The following is a 16,616-nucleotide window of genomic DNA, read 5'->3' as shown; positions in this document are numbered from 1 at the left end:
CTGGAATCGAGTGCCAAGGAATGAATAATTCCTGCCTGGGCCCTTCCCAGGCCACTGGAGCTGGTGTATCGGGTGACAGGCACTGACCACAGAGTGTCACGGTGGAGCAGGATTAAAACCTGGGTCCAGGCCCGGCTTGGCTCGGATACCCAGGCTGTACTTGACCCTCCCCTATTTCCTTTATGGTCACCTGGCAGGGCTTGCACACCCAAACTTCAGACGAGGAAACTGAGGTTCACAGATGGCCTGCGAGGCCTGTCAGGACCCTACAGAGTGACACATGTGTCCAAATGATGCATGTCCAGCCAGGCTTTGCTGCTCTGCCCCAGGAAAACCTGGACCTGCTTCCCACCATGGGACAGCGCACATATTCTCTCCTCCATCTCTGGAGTCAGGGAGTGGCCTAGAGAGGTAGCCCAGCCTGCCGAGCATCACACAGCAACACCCAGGCTGGCTGCAGCCACTCACCCGGCAGACCGACATCTGATTGGTGGTGAGCGTGCCCGTCTTGTCTGAGCAGATGACCGAGGTGCAGCCCAGGGTCTCCACAGAGGGCAGGCTCCGCACAATGGCGTTCTTGCGGGCCATCCGCCGCGTGCCCAGTGCTAGGCAAGTAGTGATGACAGCCGGGAGGCCCTCGGGGATGGCAGCCACAGCCAGGGCCACAGCGATCTTGAAGTAGTAGACAGCACCTCGAAGCCAGGAGCCGCCGTGGGCAGGATCGGCAAAGTGACCGATGTTAATGACCCACACGGCCATGCAGATCACGGAGATGGCGCGAGACAGCTGCTGCCCAAACTCGTCCAGCTTCTGCTGCAAGGGCGTCCGCTCTGGCTCCACGGCGGCCATCTGACTGCGGATCTTACCCAGCTCGGTGTGCAGGCCCGTGGCCACTGCCACACCCACTGCCTTGCCTGATGCAATGTTGGTGCCCTGGCCGAGAGAGGGATACGCAAAGGGGCTGGTTGGCACCTCAGCAGGGGACCAGGACCCCTGACCCCTTCAGGCTGGGATTAGGGCTCGCTTCCCGCTCCTTGGCTTTCTCTTTCTCCATGTCACTTAGTGCTCCCAGACAGATGCAGCTATGTAGTCTCGAGTTATGACTGTCATCGCCTTGACAGTGTCAGCTCTATGCAGGCAGGGACTTGGTTTGGTGCCACATTCCCAGTGCCAGCATGGGGTCTGGCACAGAGGCAGCAACAGCTGATATTGACAGCACAGCATAGCACCAACCCATTAAAATGAGGTTCATACACAACCAAAACAGCCACACAGGGGTGCTGCTGTGATCTCAGGTAAACAGTTTTAAACAGTATTTACTGAAGAATCGAGAAAATCTGAGCTTAAGTACATCCATTCCCAAGGCCCCAGTAATATCCCAAGCCCTGATGCAAGGGCTGGCCAGCATGAGCCTCCGTGTCCTCCTGTAAAATGGTCCAGCAGAGGCGAGAGAAACAGCTGTTAAGGGGAGGCTCATAACTCATCCCCTTCAGATGGGTGCCCTGTGCCAAGGCTGGAGAGGTGGGTGCTGGCAGCTTCAGTATCTCTTCTGCCCTGAGCCATGCAGCTCCTGCCCCACGTACAGGCCCCTCTGCTAAGGAAGGGCTTCCCAGGTGGCACAGTGGTAAAGAATCTGCTTGCAATCAGAAGACCCAGGTTTGACTCCTGGATGAGAAAGATCCCCTGGAAGAGGAAATCGCACCCCTCTCCAGTATTCTTGCCTGGGAAATCCCATGGACAGAGGAGCCTGGCGGGCTACAGTCCAGGGGGTCACAAAGAGTCGGACACGACTGAGCGACTAAACACGCATGCACTGCCAAGGAAATGACGGGCAGTTAGCCAGAGCGCCCTCCTTAGAAAGTTTCCTGTGACGGCTGCTGATGCCTGAGCGTGCCCCTTGGGGTCCCCTCCCCACCCAAAGCAGCTTATCCGAGGCCTCCAGGCACCTTGAATGGGCGCTCCCCTCAAGCAGAGCTGCAGGTGAATATCACTTTCTCCCTTTCTGTTCACTTCTGGGGACACTTTATAACTTAGCACCTAGGGCCACTGCCAATTGGCTCTACCCCTCGTTGTGGCCTCTGTGCTCGGCTTCAGGCTGTTACTAGGCAGCCCATGAGCATCACCGGTTAGGTCTCTCTGGGGCCACAGGGGCTGATCCCTTCCCCCAGAGCTGAACCCCATCACTGTCCCTGAGCAGACACTCTCCCTGGTGTCTTGTCTTAGGGATCAGTTTTCTTATCTGAGAAACGAATGGTTCCTGACATTCTCTACCATTCTGGCAATGCTCCTCTCTCTACAGGATTCTGTTGAGTGACTATACACAAGCTCTGTCCCTCTCCAGCTTAAAGCAGGATAAGCCTAGCAGGTAGGAGAAAAACTCTGGGGTCAGATGGCCGAGTCCACATCCCAGCTCTGCCGCTCACTGGCTGCGTGACCGTGGGAAACTTACTTAACCTCTTGGTGCCTGTTTCCTTGCTGGAAAATGCAGACAAGGATACTTATTTCAAAGGCGATCCGAGCATAAAATAAATACATACAGGTAAAGGTCTTAGAACAGGGCCAAGCACACAGCCTCCACTAAACATAACTATTATTATTACCAGAAATTTTCACGTATTCTCAATGATTGTGAGGTTCTTTCCCATAGGGCTCTAACTGATTCATCTAAATGTTATTTTTATTATAAGGCACTTACAGAAAACAGCATGTTCTTCTTGTCCTGGTTGACAGCTCTGGGGTCCGGGATGGCATCTGTGTGCTTGGTCACAGACACAGATTCACCTGGATGTAGAATCAGAAATGAGAAGCCTGGGACTTCCCTGGTGGTCCAGCGACTGAGACTCCGCACTCCCCTTTGCAGGGTGCCTGGTTCAGTCCCTGGTCGGGGTACCAGATCCCACATGCCGCAAGTAAAGATCAAAATCACAACTAAGACCCAGTGTAGACAAATACATACATATTTTAAAAAAGAAACAAGAAGCCCCGTGTAAAACCCTCCCATCCCCGGGCCTCTGGACCTCACCGGTCAGGATGGACTGGTCCACTCTCAGCGTGGTGGACTTGATGTCAATGAGACGGAGGTCGGCGGGCACTTTGTCTCCCACTGTGGAGGGAGAACGGCTTGGCTGAGTGTGGCTCTGGGCACCCCTTCCCAGGAAAGCCTGCAGGGTTCCCAGAAGCCAAGGCCAGGGCTGGCAGGCAGGGCTGAGCTGTCCCCTGGCTTACAGTCCCTTTATTCATCCAATGGGGTTCTGGCTAAAGAGCTGTAGAGGGATCCAACAGCCCCCCTCTACAACGTACAGTCAGAAAGAGAAGAGTGGGCTCATTAGCATTTCATAATGCAAGGAGAATACCCCGAAGCACCTGCCACTTCCACGATGTCTCCAGGGACGATGTCCCGAGCAAGGATGCGTTGCACACCCTTTCGGTCCGCGCGGATCACCTTGCCCATCTCAGGCTCATACTCCTTGAGGGCCTCGATGGCACTCTCCGCGTTGCGTTCCTGCAGAGGCAGGAAGGCTATCTATCTCTGCTGGCCCTAGCAAGCCACCCCCTTGGAAGGACACCCCTTGGGGCCTGGGATGGATCTGGAAGCAGAAGGACCTGCAGGGTTCCAGGACCAGGTGAAGGTGACACCTAGCAGCTGGGAGACCCCAGGATGCAGCCGCACCCCCAAGTCTCCCACCTGCCACACGCCCACGATCGCATTGGCCACAAGGATCAGCATGATGACCAGAGGCTCCACGAAGGCTGTCGTGGTCTCCTCGCCCTCCTCAAACCAGGCCAGGACCTGTCGGGATCAGAGCTGGTGAGTGGCAGCTATGCCATAAGCCAGGGTCTACCTGCCATTTCCTCTGTACTCTGGGTCTGTCTACTCCCGTTTGGGAGGAAGTACCCCTGGGGAGCCCTGGATTTGGAGAGGTCTGCTCTCAGAAGGCCTTGGCTTGGTTACTACTCCCTCCAGGTAGTGACCACCACAACCCACGTCCCACCCCACCCACTCTCAGGGTCGTGGGGCCACTGTTGGCTTGACTGTGGTTCTCCAAGTGTGGGGCCCAGACCAGCAGCAGCATCACCTGGGAACCTGTTAGAAATGCAAATTCCTGGGGTCCATCCCAGACCTGCTGAGTCAGAAACTGGGGTGGACCCCAGCAGTCTGTGTTTGAAGCCGCCCAGGTGATCCTGTTGCAATATCAGGTTCATGGCCCTCTGCTCAGAGGACCATGGTCAGAGGACCAGCCAGAGCCCAGGCCTGGAGGCGGGAGACCTCGTTCCAGTCTGTTCCCACCTCCTGGCCCAAGTGGGTACTTGTCATCCTCTCCAGGCCTCCATGTGTCCATCTGTTCTGAGGAGGGGGTACCAGAACCCTTTTGGCTTAGCTGTAGGAGTGAGTAGGCCAGGATAGTCAGACTGAGCTGGCTGGGCCCCTGCCGGCTGGAGGGCAGGGCTGGGAGCAGGAGTGACAACCACCTTCTGGACTCCATTCCCTGCATGACCCTTGGGTCTCTGCTGCTCAGCCACCAATGCCCCGCTCCCCACCGCTCCACCCTGGGCCCATGGCCCTGTGGGTCCAGAAGGAGTCTAGGCTGAGGACATGGTGGGCAGCAATCGGGAGCAGCAGCCAGGAGGCAGCTGCGGGAGGCTGAGGTCTGAAGTCTCTCTGAGGAGCCATGGAAGGTACTGCATGCGCTCTCAGCCCGGGGGATTCGCCCCCCAGGGACATTCGGCAACATCCGTAGACTTGACTGTCACAACCATGGGGTGCTAATGGCATCTGGTGGGCAGAGGCCAGGGATGCTGCTCAACACTCTACAGCACACAGGACGGTCCCTGCCACAGAGAACTGTCTGGTCCAAGAAGCCAACGGTGCTGATGCTAAGAAACCCTGCACCAAGGCAGGGAGGCGTGGGGTCAGAGGTGCTTTTGCAGGCTCACTCTGAAAACCAGGCTGGAAGAGGGGTTGGAGGGGACACAGAGCCGGGAGTTCACTGTGGGGGCTGCAAGGGTTTGGGCGAAGAATTGATGCTTTCAAACTGTGGTGCTAGAGAAGACTCTTGAGAGTCCCTTGGACTGCAAGGACATTAAACCAGTCAATCCCAAAGGAAATCAACCCTGACTATTCACTGGAGCAGCTTCAGCTACTATTCACAATCTCCAATATTTTGGCCACTTGATGCGAGGGGCCAACTCATTGGAAAAGACCCTGATGCTGGGAAAGATTGAAGGTGGGAGGAGAACGGGGTGACAGGATGAGACGGTTGGATGGCCTCACCAACTCAATGGACATGACTTTGAGCAAACTGGGAGACATTACTGAAGGATAGTGAAGCCTGGCATGCTGCAGTTCATGGGGTCTCGAAGAGTCAGACACGACGGAGCGTGTCTGACTCACGACTGAGCGACTGACAACAAAGGGGGTGGATAGGGGCCCGGGGATGCCCACAGCTGAGAGGATAGCCCTGTGGCTCAGAGCCTGGGTCACTGAGCACTGCCTGAACCTGCTCCCCGGCCCAGGCTGCCTGATGCCGTGGGAAAGGGCTACTTACGAAAGAGACCAGGGCAGCCAGCAGCAGGATTCGAACCAGGAGGTCCTCGAACTGTTCCAGCACGAGCTCCCACAGGGACTTCCCTGGGAACGGGAGCGCCACATGAGGGCTGGGCTCCTGACCGACTGCCCGATCGTGTCCATGCGGAGCTGCGGTGGCCCAGTCCCTCCCTCCCATTTGAAGGAGGAGAACCCGAGGTCCTGAGAGGCACAGATGGGCAACGCTGGGGGCTCAGCCAGGCCCCACCGCCTGGGAGGGGAGGACACAGCCTGACGGTGGCTGGCCCGGGGTGCCATCTGGTGCCCTTGCAGGCCGCCCCGGCCCCAGCCTCACCTTCCTCGGTCGGGAGTTCTGCAGGATCCAGGCAGCCACAGGAGCCATGAGGAGACAGAAATGACCGGGTTACTGAGCAGAGTCTGAGCAGTCCCCTCCCTGCGGTGCCCACCAGAACCCCCACGATGGGCAGAACACATTCCCCCCAGGTCTCTGAGGTCACAGAACACATGGTTTGTGCCCGGATACTTTCACATCCCTCCCCCACCTGATTCTGGTGGAGGATGGCCTGCTGTGACCTGACTCACCCTGGGACAAAAACCGAGCCAGGGCCCTCCAGACCCTCCAGGCCAGTTCCTCCTCCACTGCACAGAGGGGAAACTGAGACCTGGAGTTGGGAACCCTGAGGTCACATCAAGGTAGAGTTGGTAGTTCTCAGGGCTCCCTGCACTGCCCTTTCTCAGATGCCCACCCAGTCCCATTCAATGTCCCCCTACCCATGGGGTCCCCCTAACCACAATGTCCCATTCAAACAGAAAACTGGCTCAGGCCACCTCTGACACACCTGCTTCTCCAGGACCAAGGGGACAAGGCCCGCAGCACTGCCCAACCTACCCAGGGCTCCCTGGGCATGACCTCAGCAGGCAGCGCCCCAGGCTTCAGTTCCTGGAGGCTGAATGTCAGCTTGGTCCCTCCCAGCGCCCCGCTCCAGCAGGCTCAGAGAGGACCCAGTCAGCCTGCCAAGGCCCAGACCCACAGAATATTTTGAAGAACCATGTCTCCAAACACCACAAGGACCTGCTGTGCCTTTACAGGCTCCACTTTCATCTCCTTCAGGTCCTGAAGCACCCATGTTACAGGTGGAGCTGGCTGCCCCAGTAGCTAAGTCCGGGAATCTTCCCAACAGCCTAAAGGGGAGGTAGGTGGGGAAGCTGACCCCATCTTGCAGGTGCAAGAACTGAGGTCCAGAGTGGATGCGTGGCTTGAACAAGGTCACACAGCAAGCAGGGGTGTTTATGGGTCTGAGGAAAGGGGCCCTGGAAGGGCTTCTTCCTCCTGCCAATCTCAGGACCTGCACAAGGCTGTCTGAGGGCTCTCTCAGACTGAACCTAACTGAGCCTTGTCTCCTTTTCTCCCTTGCTATTCCCAGGACAATCCCTGGGCCAGCAGCATCGGGGTCACCAGGGAGCTTGTTAGCAATGCAGAACCCAAGGCCCCACCCCAGGCCGCTCTTCCTCCCTCCTCCTCGCTGACATGGGTCCTTGCCTCCGCCACCTGCTTTCAGCTCAAGCACCAGCCGGCATTTTTTCCCACGGGCGCCCCCTACCCTGACCACCTGTTTGGAAGGTCTGGGGTCTGCACCTGGCAGCTGTACCATGGGGAGTACTGAGCAGCACACTGGGCTGCAGGAATCCAGGAGGAAAACATATAACCTAAAAATACACTTTCTAGCATTTTTCTCCAAAGTCCTATTTTAGGCAACAGCTGACATTTTCCGTGGAAAATGTAATCTCCAGTGTCCTGAGTTGAGATTAAAATCAAACAGACTTTTTCCTTCTGATCTATTTAGCTAAAGTGAACAGGAAAGGCAGGAGAGAGGGCCAGCCCTGGTTTCTGGGCCAATTCTCCAATGGAGCAGGGTCTTTTAGAGGTCATCTCAGCCATGCCCCAGCCTCGGAGTACACGTCAGCCTGCTTCTGCCATGCTAAACCCAGGAGTTTCCTCAACCCCTCAACCTCCGCAGGTGTCTTCAGGATTCCTGACCTAAGGAAGAGTTTATCTGTAAGTCTCACCCGAATTCCTCCCTCTGTCTACCTAGCCCCTCCCTCTGCTGGCGTGTAGCCTCGAAGCCACCATATTCCTCAGGGCATTTTTTCCGGATAGGGGCGAGGCCTGGGGTTGGGAAACCTGTTCCAGAACATACCAGCTCTAGTGAGTGAAGTTGCTCAGTCATGTCCAACTCTTTGCAACCCCATGGACTATAGCCTACCAGGCTCCTCTGTCCATGGAATTTTCCAGGCAAGAGTACTGGAGTGGGTTGCCATTTCCTTCTCCAGGGGATCTTCCCGAGCCAGGTATTGAACCTGGGTCTCCTGCATTGCAGACAGACACTGTATCACCTGAGACACCTGCGAAGCAGCCACCAGCTCCAGTCCCCACTGCAAACTGCCCTCCACCTGCCGGTCTCACTGGGTCTCCTCCCTCTCCCCTTCCACCTGACTGTCCCCTTCTGCTGACTCACAGCCCAATCCAAGGTCCACTCTTGGTGGTCGTTATCACGCTGTTGCCCCGGGGCTTCTCATTCTCCCCACCTTGTGGACACACAATAGGACTGTACGTCCCATCTTCCTGTGCGAGTTGCAAAAAGAAGGATGTGTGTTAGTTTGGGCTGGAATGTAGAACTGTTGGAGAATGGCACTGTCCAGTGGAACTTCCTGCGGTGATGGAAAAGCCCTATAGCTATGCTGTCTGATACGGTAGCCACCAGCCACATGGAGCTATTGAGCACTGGGAATGTAGCTAGTGTGACTAAGTAGCTACATTTTATTTATTATTATTTTAAAATATTTAATTATTTGGCTGTGCCAGGTCTTGGCTGCAGCATGTGGGATCTTCCATCTTCACTGTGGCATGTGGAATCTAGTTCCTTGACGAGGGATCAAACTTGGGCCCCCTGCGTTGGCAGCCGAGTCTTATGACACTGGACCGCCAGGAAAGTCCCAGTAGGTATATTTTAAATTAATTTTAATTCACTGAAACTCAAACAGCCACACAAGGCTAGCGGCTGCCCCAGTGGACAGCACAGTCTGGAGCTCTCTGACCCTCTGCTATAGCAACCAGGACCTGTGTGACGGTATCTGCTTTGTGAACCTGAGTCACAGAGTCAGAAGACACCGAGCTGCATGGAGGTGTGTACGTACAGTGTGAGCAAGAGATGACCTGAATTGTTTCAAGCCACTGAAACTGGGGGGTTGTAATGCAGGATAACCCGGCTAATCTTAACCAATGCCCTCTTCTCCCCAGACCTGGCCTCTACCGGGGTAGAGCAAGGCATCCCTTCCACTCCCACCCCCTGCTCCTAGGGCAGGCTCAGTAAGCCATGAGGTCACTGCAGATGCCCCGCCCATCCATGCAGGAGGGCCCGTCCCTGCTCCTGAAGTGCAAGCGCTTCCAGTCCTGCCTGAGCAGCTGGCTCTCTGGGGGGCCCTGGGCCTCATTTGGAAGATGGAGTATCACCCCCACCCTGCAGGGCTACTATGTGAACGAGCATTATTATCATTACTGAGTCACAGTTATTAAGCACCTGCTGCTGCTGCTGCTAAGTCACTTCAGTCATGTCCGACTCTGTGCGACCCCAGAGATGGCAGCCCACCAGGCTCCCCCGTCCCTGGGATTCTCCAGGCAAGAACACTGGAGTGGGTTGCCATTTCCTTCTCCAATGCATGAAAGTGAAAAGAGAAAGTGAAGTCGCTCAGTCGTGTCCGACTCCTAGTGACCCCATGGACTGCAGCCTACCAGGCTCCTCCGTCCATGGGATTTGCCAGGCAAGAGTACTGGAGTGGGGTGCCATTGCCTTCTCCGTATTAAGCACCTACTATATGTCCTTGTCTGGAGAATCCCAGGGACAGGGGAGCCTGTTGGGCTGCCATCTCTGGGGTCACACAGAGTCGGACACGACTGAATCGACTTAGCAGCAACAGCAGCATATACCAAAGAACTTCCTAGGTGGCGCTAGTGGTAAAGAATCCACCTGCTAATGCCCGAGAGGCAACAGCTGTGGGTTCGATCTCTGGGTTGGGAAGATCCCCTAAAGAAGGAAATGGCATCTCACTCCAGTATTCCTGCCTGGAAAATTCCATGGACAGAGGAGTCTGGCTGGCTACAGTCCACGGGGCCACAAAGAATCGGACAGGACTGAGCGACTGAGCACTCACACCAAGCGGTGTGCCACATGCCTACTTCATCTGCGGAGATGAACCGTGGCACGCTGTGCGCCTAACACATGAGGAGGTGCTCCACAGGCAGGATAGTCACCTCCTCGTGTGCACCACTCTCTGGTGATTCTCAAACAAGCCAGCAAAGAGGATATGATTATTATTCCCATTTTACTGAGTAGAAGCGCAGAGAGGTTGAGTGCCTACCTAGTTCATGGTCACACAGCTGGGAAGTGGCAGGGAAGGGTTTTGAGCTCAGGCAGTTTGGCTCTCGAACCCATGCTCTGGCCCTCTTGCACTCACTCCTAGACTGTCCTGCCTTCCCACCGCAGTGGTCCCTGAGCTCCCCCAGTCAAGATCACCTAAAAGACCATAATCTCCCATGTCCTGACTGTTGGGCTGGGAGCCATCATCAGCTGGCCCTTCCAAGGAGAACGCCCCATCTCTTGATGCCATCCACCAAGCCTCACGGGCCAAGACAGAAACAAGAGGTGCCGCCCCTCCCAGACCCCCGCTGGGCCAATCCGGGGGCATATGACTCCCCTCAGTATTGCCTGAATCGTTCATATGGTGGCCTCTCCTGAACAAACCCTGCTCTGGGTAACTGTTGCCAGACTGAATCAGCCCCTGTCCACAGATATCAGATGCGGGGCTGGCCTGTAGGGTCCTGGGATGTGATCAGAGAAACTGCAGCTGAGAGAACAGAGTCTGGTCCAAGGACTGGAATTCAAATCCTATTATCTCGGTAGTTCTGTGACCATGGGCAAGTCACTTTAAGCCTGGATGTGCCTCAGTTTCCCCATCTGGAAAATAAGGATAATATTTTCCAGGATAAAGGATATAAGGATAAAATAAGGATATATTAAGCAACCACCTCATGAGGCTGCGTAACATGTATGAAGCACAGTGCGTGTGAATGTTCAGTAGACCTTAGCCATGACAACAGTGAACAGAAGTTCCCGTGTCCCGAGCACCTGGGACAGCACCTGGCACACAGCAGGCACTCAATAAAACGGAATGAATGAATGACCCTACCCTGCTCACCGACCTTCCATGGGCCTACAAGATAAAGACCAACCTTCAAGACCTTCCTGGACTCACCTGTCCAGAATCACTCTCATATCTTAGGTGGCTGGCCCTCCCTCCACCCGCCAAGCAAGATGCCTCACGGTTGCCCCTGGTTTTACTCCGCTCCAAGATTTTGCTTTCACAGTCCCTTCTGTGCAGGGTACCTCCCCATCTCATCAGAACTTCCAGGAGGGCTTCCTGGAAGAGTCCTCCTGCTCCAGCATCGGCGTACCTCTAGGGCGAGCAGGGGGTGAGTCATCCCTAGGTCCACCCAGAGCCTCACAGAATTGTTTATTCACTTGCCCCACGGTTCAGCCCTGGGGCCACAGCCCAGAGCCCAGGAGAAGGGAGGTGCAAGGCCAAGACTGCCCCCAGGCTCCACTCACCACCTGCTCCCTTAATTCCCCCCTTGACTCCTTCCGCCATTGGAAACTGGTATTTCGGCTTCTAAATGTTGGTTCCAGCCAGGTTCCAGCCGGGTGAGGCGAGTGCTCACCAAGGTCTTCCTCAAAGGTAAATTTGCAGAGCAATTAAACTCTCATTTGCAAAGTCAGGGAGAGGCCTAGGCTGGGCAGACCCCACCCCACCCTCCTGGCCTGTCCCTGGTCTCCAGGCCCCACCTGGAGTGGTCAGTCCTACCTGGCTGACCAGGCCCCAGAGGCCAAGTGTTGGCAAGGCAACTGTGTACCCGCGGTGCTGTGGGCAGATCCGGCCATGCCTCAGAGAACTGCTGGTACACGGGCTTGGGGTGCTACAGGGGCAGGGCTGGTGCAGAGGGGCGGGGGGTGGGGTGCCAAGGCTGCCCAACAAAGGTGTGAGAACTAGGGTGAGCCTGAAGGCTCTTCACACCTGGGAAGCCCCTGTAGGGGATCTCAGAGCTGTGTCTCCGCCCTACAGACAACAGGGCCAAGGAAGCGGGTGCCTCGGCTGAGGGCAGGAGATAAGGTCACAGCCAAGTCATCACCGGCAGGAATCTAAATCAAGACCATCCCTCCCACGTGGCGGCCCTGGAGCTCCAGTACCCACTGCACAGATGGGCAGGCTGAGGCCCAGGAAGGCAGGTGCCTGCCCCAGTCACAGCCCCTCCCCCAGGCCCCTTAAACCGAAACACTGCCCCTTCCCCGCAGAGACCTCCTGGGACTTCACCTGACCCCTACGTCCCTGGGCTCTGGGGTAAAGGCGCTTTGGGGGGGGGGGTGATGGCCCAACCCAGTCCTGTCTCCTGCCAAGGCTCACATCCAGCAGGAGTGATAGGCAGCCCATCCGTGGACACAAGGAGAGCCAAAGGCTCCTAAATATATACAATAAAATGCCCAATAGGATTTGCAAACAGAAAAATGCAAAGGAAGACTGTGAGAGGCCACCTCCTATCAGATTGGCATCTGATAAGGCACTGTGTTGGTGAGGCGGTGGGGAAACAGGCCGACCGGTGCAACTTTATGAAGAACGCTGCAGCAACAGCTGCAGCACTGAAAATACACGCTTCTTGGACCCAGCAATTCCACTTCTAGGAATCTGTCCTTTGGTGATTTTCAGTGTGTGAAATGACATGAGGACAAGGATATGCCTTATGTGTGTGATAACAGAGGCTTCGCACAAACCCCAAATCCATGAGAAGCCAGAGGGAAGAAATGCTGGGATGGCCATGTGAAGAAACTCTGCAAAGCCACTAGAAAGCCCAAGGATGCTCCACGTGGAACCATCCACAAGAGTGACTGTCACAAGGAGAAGAGGGGCAAAAGGCCCTCAAAATCCACTCCCTTTCATGTAAAAAAGACCATCGATCACAGATCCAGAGGTGTGTGCGCGCAGGATATCTTGGGAAGGAGACACTAGGGCTGCCGGGAGGGGTTCGTGGGGACAGGGCTAGGGAGCATTTACCCTACACTTTAGGGGCTTTTTGCATGTGGTGCTGTGTGCCCATTTTTACTCAAAAAACAAGTTGAGGGAATTCCCTGGCGATCCAGTGGTTAGGACTCCACACTCTCACTGCCCAGGGCCTGGGTTCAATCCTTGGTCAGGGAATTAAGATGCCACAAGCCATGGTCAAAAACAAACAAAACAAAATCAGTTGAAAGTTTGTAGAAATCCCCCCGCACACCCCGCCCTGGGCACCTCTGGGACCTGCCGAGAAAGCCAAGCTCACAAGAGGCCAGGAGCCTCCCACTTACTGCCCTGTCGGGGCCTCAGAGGGCACGGCTACATGCCGGGGTGCAGACAGATGGGGGGACAACTCCAGGCACACTCACTGACTGACGCCCCCCCCCCCCAACCTCTCTGCTCAGAGGGCGGGGAGAAGGACCCCGCCCCCTCCTCTGCGGCAGAACTTGCGAACTTTAGCACTTAAGCAAATGACTTCCTGGTGGTTTCTAGCACTAACGACTTTGCAGGTGCAGAGACTCCTGGGGTTGAGGGGACACTAGTCCCTGGGGTGTTCCCCCGCCCCCACCGGCTTCTGGCCCAGAGCCACACCAGGCTCCTCTCCCGCCACAATAAGGGAGGGCTCGGTGTACGCAAACACTCACAATAACTCTTGTGGCACAGGTCCTATCATAGCCTCACTGACAATGAGCAAATAGAGGCACAGAGAGGCAAAGCAGTTGGTCTAGGATTGCACAGCTATGAAGGGGCAGAGCTAGGGCCTGAAACCCTGTCAGCCTTACTCCATAGGCCGTGTGGGGCGCCCAGGCTTCCTCCTCAGGCCGGGGCTGGGCGGGGAGGAGAGCCTGAGGCAGGAAGGGGCAACTGGCTCTCTTCTCCTCAGCTCAGGACTTTCAGAGCCCTGGAATGCTTCCTGAGGAAAAAGCCCTCGGAGGAGCCGGGGCGGGGGTAGGGGTGGGGTGGTTGGTGCAGGGAGAAGGCGAGCAGAAGGTCCCACTAGCTCCTATCGAGCTGACCCAGCTCCGAGCACAGGCTCCTACTCCAGGGTCCCAGAGTCTGCAGAAACTGTGACCCCCTTGAACAGACAGGAAAAGTGAGACCCAGAGAGGGGCAGGCACCCAGGATTAGCTCCATTTACTGGGCGACCTTAGGTAAGCTGTCTAACCTCCTGGTGCCTCAGTTACCCCCTCTGTAAAATGGGGATGACAGCAGTTGTTTTTAGGAAGGAAAGAAGACAAGAGATGAAAAGTGCTAAGACCAGTGCCTGGTACATAGTAAACAAGTGAGTATTAGCTTTTATTTTTACTACCATCAAAGCACAGAGGAACCAGAGGAGCCCAGGAATAGCCACTCCCCAGCTTTTCCTACCGCCCTCCCCAAAACACACATCCACCTCTCTGGACCTACACACTGCACCGACATCCTATCCATCACCAGCCAGGGCACCCTAAAATCCTCTCACCTAAACCAGACAGCATCGGGGAGAACTAAAGGCTCCCTCGTTCTCAGTCAGCTTCCCTATGGGGGCCAGAAAGGAGAGGGTGCTGGCCACGGTGAGGCAGAGCAACCTCTGTATGGTTCTGGAGAAGGGCTGGGCTCTAGCTTCCTTTGGGAATGAGGACTCCCAAGCGGGAGGCCACAGAGAGGAGGCGGTGGAACCCCAGCTCTGCTGCCCTGACCCCCACCCCCACCCATGAGCTGGGGGACCGGCCCGCCTTGCCCTGAACTCCTCCGGCAAGGACACCCTGCCTGCCAAGTCACTAATAGGGGATATTAAATAATATTTATCTCCCTAGTTCCTCCCACAGCTCAACTAAATATAGCAGCTAATTTTTTTGAAAAAGGATTTCTGCTCCAGAAAGATAATATTTATATAAGAGGTGGTTGTCATAAACCAATACAAAACCCAAAGCTCCCTTTCTGACAGCTCTTTGCAATTTTCAAGCCAGCCCTGGGCAGTGAGACACACGGGCCAGAGAACCTCCCCTCTGGCTGGCGGGGAGCCCTGCCAGGGTGAGTCCCCAAGATCTGAAAGGACCTGGGTCCAGGCTGCATGCTGGGAATGGAGATGACATTTCTCTCCAGAGCCCTAGGGACTCCGAGCCCTAGGGGTGGACGAAGGGGGCAAAATCCTGACTGGAAGTGACTTGGTGGGGTGGACCTCTGCTTCTTCCACCTTCCCAGGGCCACATCTGGACAGTACAGGCACTGGCCAGTGCCTCTGGGCCGGGGGAGAATCCCACACGCCACTGAACAGGAGAAAGGATGACACCTTTCCCTCCCAAACAGCAACAGCGTCCAAGGCTGCCTCCGAGACCAGAGATGGGACAGGCGTGGCTCCAGGTCACCCAGGAAGGAAAGGCCTCCCCAGGCAACTCCCAGTGCGAGGCCTTGAACCTGTCACCCTGCAGGGAGGTGGGTCTCCCGCCTCAGCAGTTCAAAGCCCCCACCACCGACTCCACCAGCCACATCCGCCCGGGGTGGCAGAAAGAGGAAGACCTGGGGATGGGGGTGGGGGCACCGAAGCTCCCAGCTGACAAGCTGCACCTTCCGGGCGTTTTATTGAGCCCTAGAGGGAGACCCTCGGGGTAAGCTGGGAGGCGGGACCTCAGGGTCTCCGGCTGGTCCCCCTCCAGCTGACCTCGGTGTGCGCACCTGCCGGACTCCGGCGGGCTGCAGCGGCGCGGGGATCCAGCGCGCAGCGGCGATGGGGGTGGGCTAGGACCTGCGGGAGTGGACCGCGACCGGGATGGAGGTGGGAACCCCGGAAGGGCCGCACCGGTCCCTGGGCCCGGAGGGAGGAGATCGGGGTGGGGGAGCCAGGCGTCCGGTCTCCGAACCCGGAACCCGCACCTCCTTCTCCGGCGAAGGTGCAGCGCGGCCTCGCCGGGAGCCCCCAAAGCGTCTGCAGAGGTTTCCGGAGCCCTCGCTTCCTGCCCGCCCGCCCGCGGGGGCCGATGGCTGGGAGGGGCGAGGACCACTCCGCGGCCACCTTGCCGGGGTGGGTTGGGGGGAGGGCTGAGACCGCGGCGCGCGAGGCCCCAGCTGCCCCCGCCTGGCGCGCGCTCTCACCGTTAGGGCCGTAGCGCTCCCGCGCGCCAGTCACCTGCTCCGCGCTCAGGCCGCCCTCGGCCGTCACCGAGAAGCGGCGCAGCACGTCGGCGGCCGGGAGCAGGTGCGCCTCCTCCATGCCGCCCGCCCGGACGTCTGCGCCGTCGGCACAGTGGGGGCCGCCTCTCCGAGGGGCTACTGCACGGGACGTGGGGGACTCGGACCCCGACGGGCGCCGCGCGAGGCCATGACCGCGCTGGGACCTTCCCCGACGGCAGTGGCGGCGGCGGCCCGGGCCCCCGCCAGGATGCTGCGCCCCGGGCGCCCTCCCCGGGGCGGGGCGGCGCGGGGCCCGCCCCCGCACTCACACCCCTTCCGGCCGCCCTCGGAGCCCTCCGCCCCGCCCCCGCAGCGCCCCGGGGCGCGGAGGCTGGGCCACCCGCCCATTCTGCAGAAGGGGGAACTGAGGCCGCCCACGCGGAACGCGCAGAGCTTGGGGGAGCCGAGGGCTCGAGGTCCGGAAGGGCCTCGGCCACTGGCCACAGAGCTCCAAGGGGTGGGGGTGGGGAACAGGGCAGGGAACTGGGGAGGGCTGCTGAGCTGAGCTGTCTCTGAGCTGCTTTCTCTTGAGCCCTCTTGGGTCCTGGGGGGGTTGCAAGATGGGAGACGTCCATAGAGGAGTTTCCTACCCCCTTGCTCGAACTCTGCCAAGTGTGACCGTGGGTCCAGAGGGAACCTAAAAGCCAGTGAATAAGCAAGTCTCCGGAGCTGACGATGTTTTTCTTCTTTTGATGTTGCAGTTAAGTTCACTTCACTCGCTCAGTCGTGCCCGACTCTTTGCGACCCCATGGGCTGCAGCACG

The 16,616-nt window shown here is 57.4% G+C and overlaps 1 protein-coding gene across 2 annotated transcripts in view; it reads right to left on the bottom strand.

The window, feature by feature from the left end:
• ATP2A3 (ATPase sarcoplasmic/endoplasmic reticulum Ca2+ transporting 3) overlaps window positions 1–16,048 on the bottom strand; it is a 34,262-nt gene extending 18,214 nt beyond the window's left edge. For both annotated transcript variants that reach the window (XM_055576871.1, XM_055576872.1), the window contains exons 1-8: window positions 15,776–16,048; window positions 5,880–5,897; window positions 5,547–5,629; window positions 3,686–3,790; window positions 3,364–3,502; window positions 3,023–3,103; window positions 2,696–2,781; window positions 469–933 (exon numbers count right to left, since the gene is read on the bottom strand). In XM_055576871.1, coding sequence (XP_055432846.1) covers window positions 469–933; window positions 2,696–2,781; window positions 3,023–3,103; window positions 3,364–3,502; window positions 3,686–3,790; window positions 5,547–5,629; window positions 5,880–5,897; window positions 15,776–15,893 — 1,095 coding nt within the window. In that variant the 5' untranslated portion in view covers window positions 15,894–16,048. The remainder of the gene's footprint in view (window positions 1–468; window positions 934–2,695; window positions 2,782–3,022; window positions 3,104–3,363; window positions 3,503–3,685; window positions 3,791–5,546; window positions 5,630–5,879; window positions 5,898–15,775) is intronic.
• Between the last annotated feature and the right edge of the window lie 568 nt (window positions 16,049–16,616).

Source organism: Bubalus kerabau, chromosome 4, assembly GCF_029407905.1.
Source record: "Bubalus kerabau isolate K-KA32 ecotype Philippines breed swamp buffalo chromosome 4, PCC_UOA_SB_1v2, whole genome shotgun sequence".
NCBI classification, from domain to species: Eukaryota; Metazoa; Chordata; class Mammalia; order Artiodactyla; family Bovidae; genus Bubalus; species Bubalus kerabau.
The sequence above is the reverse complement of the archived record's forward strand: the minus strand, read 5'-3'. Positions and strand labels throughout refer to the sequence as shown.